Source organism: Sinocyclocheilus grahami, unplaced genomic scaffold, assembly GCF_001515645.1.
Source record: "Sinocyclocheilus grahami isolate Dianchi unplaced genomic scaffold, SAMN03320097.WGS_v1.1 scaffold742.1, whole genome shotgun sequence".
Taxonomy (NCBI): domain Eukaryota; kingdom Metazoa; phylum Chordata; class Actinopteri; order Cypriniformes; family Cyprinidae; genus Sinocyclocheilus; species Sinocyclocheilus grahami.
This window is the reverse complement of record NW_015505921.1, coordinates 570,417-575,713: the sequence shown is the minus strand read 5'-3', so window position 1 is coordinate 575,713 and position 5,297 is coordinate 570,417. Positions and strand designations below refer to the sequence as shown.

The following is a 5,297-nucleotide window of genomic DNA, read 5'->3' as shown; positions in this document are numbered from 1 at the left end:
AAAAAAAAGTAACTTGCGTTACTAATTTGAAAAAGTAACTCAGATGTTCTCTTCTCTTGTCAATTAAAAAGTAATGCGTTACTTTACTAGTTACTTGAAAAAAGTAATCCGATCACGTAACTCGCGTTACTTGTAATGCGTTACCCCAACACTGATTATATATATATATATTTTTTTTTTTTTAAATAAAAAAACTGTTTATTGTTAAAAAATGGTTTATTGTTTGAAATGCAAGAATACTAATTACTATATATATATATATATATATATATATTTTTTTTTTTTTAAATAAAAAAAACTTTTTATTGTTCAAAAAAATGGTTTATTGTTTGAAATGAAATTGAATTTGTGACAATACAGTAAGTTGGTCCCCACTATATAGCATCTCTTTTCACAACAAAAAAGACCATAAGACAGACTATACATACTAACTCAAATGTTACAATACAATTCAGGTAGCTTCATTACCACTCCTACATGGATGTGCTAGGCTAACTAGTAGCTGTATTTCATGTTGACAGTACTTGTACAGGCTCATTAGACTTTGCTGCACAGTCTAGTGTGTTTTTTAGTGTTGTTTGGAGAAGTAGTCTTTGCTCTGCTGGACGTCGGGCTTAATTGTGTCTTTTCCGGGCTTCCATCCGGCTGGGCAAACTAGAGAAAATAAGCAACAACAAAAGACAAATTTATATTTAATATTACTGTTGTTAAAAATTATTTTTAAAAATGAGCTGACTTTGAAACCCATTTCTCTCTACTGTTTTGATATTACATGGAACATACTGCACTGTATGGAAAGAACAGTATGTCAAAATCTAGAAGTACCGCCAGTTCAAAGATGAGAAAATATGCTGTACCTTCTCCATGTTTGTCGGTGAACTGAAAGGCCTGCACCAAGCGCAGGGTTTCATCAATGGAGCGGCCCACTGGCAGATCATTGATGGTTATCTGCCTCAGAATGCCTTTGACATCAATGATGAAAAGTCCTCTAAGTTAGGAAAGAAAAAAATAAGTCAATATTAAAATAAAAGAGAGACCTGAATTGTTTTATTTTAATCTTGCATGCCAAAACTATGGAAGCCCGTTTCCGCCACTGAATAAAAAATAAAAAAAGGTAATTGCGACTTTTTATCTTGCAATTCTGACTTTATATAACTCGCAGTTGTGACTTTATATAACTCGCAATTGTGACTTTATATAACTCGCAATTGTGACTATATATCTCGCAATTGTGACTTTATATATCTCGCAATTGTGACTTTATATATCTCGCAATTGTGACTTTATATATCTCGCAATTGTGACTTTATATCTCGCAATTCTGAGAAAAAAAGTCAGAATTGTGAGATAAAAAGACGCAATTACCTTTTTTTATTTTTTATTCAGTGGCGGAAATGGGCTTCCATACAAAACCCATTAATACAACGTAGTAGAAAAACACAATATTGTGTTTGTGGTTGGTAAGGTTTTTTTTTTTTTTTAGAAAGAAGTCTCTTATGTTCACCAAGGCTGCGTTTATTTGATCCAAAAATTACAGTAAATATTGTAAAATATTACAATTTAAAATAACAGTTGTCTATTTTAATATATTTTAAAATGTATTCCAGTAACGCAAAGCTGAATTTTCAGCATCATTACTCAATGATCCTTCAGAAATCATTCTAATATGCTGATTTGCTACTAAGAAACATTTCTTATTATTGTCACTGTTAAAAACAGTTGTGCTGCTTAATGTTTTTGTGGAATCTATGATCGAGAGTTCAAAAGAACAGCATGCATTTCAAACAGAAATCTTCTGTAACAATGTAAAAGTTTACAGTTTAATGCATCCTTGGTGAATTAGAGTATTCATTTCTCCCCTAAAAAAAAAAAATACTGACTCAAAACTTTTGATAGTAAATTGATAATATTCTTTTGAATTTAGATAGTCCCTTCATACCTGTATGCAATACCCTCATCCTCCTTAAGAACACCATAGTCTTGAGATATGGAGCGGAGGGAATCTGCCACCAGAGGGACATTCATATGCCCTAAACCACCTTGTTTCCGAGGTGTGTTTATCCTGAAATGATCGCACAGATCAAACATTGTCATTCATTAGTAAGTTCATTAATATTGAGCAACTCTGTCTGTAGCACATGACTAAATAGGAACAGATTGACTATCAATATATAGAGTAGAGTGTAACAGGTATACAGCGAGTATAACAGGTATAGGGGTATACAGAGAGTATTACACTCTAAAAAATGCTGGGTTAAATACAACCCAGTGCTGGGTAAAATAGGGACAAACCCAGCAATTGGGCTGTTTTGACCCAGCAGTGGGTTAAATGTTTAACCCAACCTTCTGGGTAGTAACCCAACCGCTGGGTCAAAACAACCCAATTGCTGGGTTTGTCCCTATTTTACCCAGCACTGGGTTGTATTTAACCCAGCATTTTTTAGAGTGCAGAGTAGAGTATAACAGGTATATAACAGTATAGGGGTTTCATATAATGAGGAATCACATCCTCCCCAGTCCAAAAAAAAAAAAAAAAAAAGAGTTATGTATTAAAACTAAGCCTCTGTTATGACCTTCCATTATAATGTAAATGACATCTATTGCATGATCAAAATCTTTTAGAAAAAAGAAAAGTTTATTCTGAAAGTCGATTCTTGACTAAATTCAAATTTTCTATAAGACGAGGTTAAAGTGATAGTCCACCCAAAAATGAAAATTCTGTCATCATAAACTCATCCTGTATCATGAACACCTTTATAATGGGATATAATAATAACCTTTGGGTATATCAGTGATGCTACGGTAACACTGGTGTGAGATCACGGTTGCTCATTTCACACTCAAAGGGGGTGTTTCTAAAACGTGCAACAGGCCGTTTATGTCTCGGAGCAAACTTTAGAAACAATGGACATCAGGGGAAACTATTAAAAATACAAAAAAGTATTAAAGGGGTCATATGATGCTTTTATAAAGATCATTATTTTGTGTATTTGGTGTAACAGAATATGTTGACATGCTTTAATGTTCAAAAAACACATTATTTTTCAAATACTGTACATTATTGTAGGTCCTCTATGCCCCGCCTCTCTCAAACGCTTCATTTTCTACAAAGCCCCTCCTTCCGACAAGCGCAGTCTGCTCTGATTGGCCAGCTGACCCAGTGCATTGTGATTGGCCGAACACCGCAAGCACTCGTCAGAAATGTAACGCCCCTTACCATAATCACGAGCTTCATCTTTCAAAATAAATGTAAAGACAGAGCCTGAAAGGGGAACAGAGTCGCGTGACAGACACAGTGATGAAGCTGGTATGTGTGCAGTACACAAGCCACGGTTAAGACAGCTGACTCCACTGTGATGTGACCCTGTCTCTCTCCCTCTCTCTCTCTCACACACACACACACACACACACGATGCACAAAACTCCGCATTTGAACAGTCAATAGCAAATACTTAAACTAACTCAACACTAACTGCGGTTACTGAAACCACGCCTTCTTTCTTTGCGTGCACATTTGGGCCGCATTATGCAAATATTTCCACATAGTGAGGTAGATATGTGGGGGCGTGTTAGAACGAGCCGTTTTAGGGGGGCGTGTGAGAGTCTTAACTTTTATAAAGAATATCTCTTTGGTTTTGAGACTTTAGTCTTTGCAACTTCAGGGATCTTATCTATGCACAATCAGCTTGTAACACTCCAAAGAGAAAGGAAAACTTGAAATCGCATCATATGACCCCTTTAGTTTGACATGTTTTTTCTTCATCTTTATCGCTCACCAGGCAAGATGACAGAAGTGGGAATCAACAGAAGCACCAATGACTTCACAGTTGATTTTCCTGAACTCCTCGACTGCATCACTGAAGGCGATGATCTCAGTGGGACACACAAAGGTGAAATCCAATGGATAGAAGAATAACACGACATACTTCCCTAGAAACAATAGACACGTATTTGCCTCAAGTGCACAGGGTGTAGACAATGTTACACAATGTGTATTATTTCTAATGAATATGTGTGATCCAAAGTCACACCCTTGAGTTTCCTGACAATACTTACTTGCACAATTTATTTTATTTTTTTTACAAATAACAAATGCATAATATTCACAGTTACATTTTCTTCATGTCTACATATTACATTCTGCTTGTGTATTGACAGCTCTTCTTCACTGCATTAATGCTAAGGTTATACCTTTGTAGTCAGACAAACTGAGATCTTTAAACTGTCCATCTGGCATCACAGCTTTGGCTGTGAAGTCTGGAGCAGGCTTGCCAATATGTGCTTTTCCAGCTGCCATTTTCTGCTCGGGTCAAGAGACAATAAAAAAAATAAACTATAAAAAATAAATAATAGTAAATATGTTGGTAGAAAAACAAACAAAACGTTAATGCCACATTTCAGAAAGGAAAAAAAATCTGTACGAAAAAAAATAAATAATACATATTACAGAGTATATGTGATTAACTGCTTGATATAAATAGAACCGAAAAGAGTAGAATATGACAGTTAGTCCTCAGGAAGCCCTTTTCTTTATTTCGTTATGCCAAGATTTCCTTAATTTGCAACACGTGTACTAACAGTTACTAACTTAGTATAATAGTAAAGTTATTATTATAAAGTCGATTTATATGAATATAAAAAAATATAATAATAATAATTTCATAACGAAATTTTAAAATGATAACTCTCAGATATATTCTTATTGCACATCAGAAGAACATTAAAAAGTTTACAATGCAACAATTCACAATGCATCAAGAATTCAAACTTATGTAAAGACACATCATAAATGCAACTATGTATCACATTACAGAAAACGAAACTCTCCCTCCAAATATACAGTCACGAGATTACGTGGACATTTCCATGATAAACAAGAGCATGAAAAACGTGTCCGGTTACTTCGCATGATTCGCATTTTCAGTGGAAAGAAAAGAAAAGGTTTAGCAGAGGATTGCTTACCTTCAAGTGTTTCTACAATCCGAGTGCCTGTCAATGAATGAGTGTGAACTCCCGGTTGTGTGGTAGGTGTTTAAATAGGTCCTGCTCAAATATCGCGATACTCCGCGAGATCCACTCACTGCCTCGAGAAGTAAATGCTCAGTGGAATGACCAAATTACAGAGATCTGTCTATGGCTGCATGACTTTGCACATTTTTCTTGTGCCGGACACATGCGAAGATGTGCTGTTTGCAAAATCATTGTTAAACAAATTAGCCAAATACTGGTTTACTGCAAACGTACCCCTACTAAGTTAGCTGAAAAAATAAATAAATGAATAAATAACAATAAGCAAA

The 5,297-nt window shown here is 35.1% G+C and overlaps 1 protein-coding gene across 2 annotated transcripts; it reads right to left on the bottom strand.

The window, feature by feature from the left end:
• Positions 1–311: 311 nt before the first annotated feature.
• On the bottom strand, positions 312–5,041 carry LOC107560788 (peroxiredoxin-1-like). Of its 2 annotated transcripts, none has more exons than XM_016245054.1 (6): positions 4,963–5,041; positions 4,192–4,303; positions 3,777–3,930; positions 1,940–2,062; positions 858–988; positions 312–654 (listed from the first exon to the last, which is right to left on the bottom strand). In XM_016245054.1, exons 2-6 carry the CDS (start codon positions 4,295–4,297, stop codon positions 569–571), a joined length of 600 nt encoding a protein of 199 aa, XP_016100540.1. In that variant the 5' UTR covers positions 4,298–4,303; positions 4,963–5,041; the 3' UTR covers positions 312–568. The 2 variants fall into 2 exon arrangements, with proteins under 2 accessions (XP_016100540.1, XP_016100541.1); XM_016245055.1 differs by having other exon boundaries at positions 4,192–4,300.
• Positions 5,042–5,297: the final 256 nt, after the last annotated feature.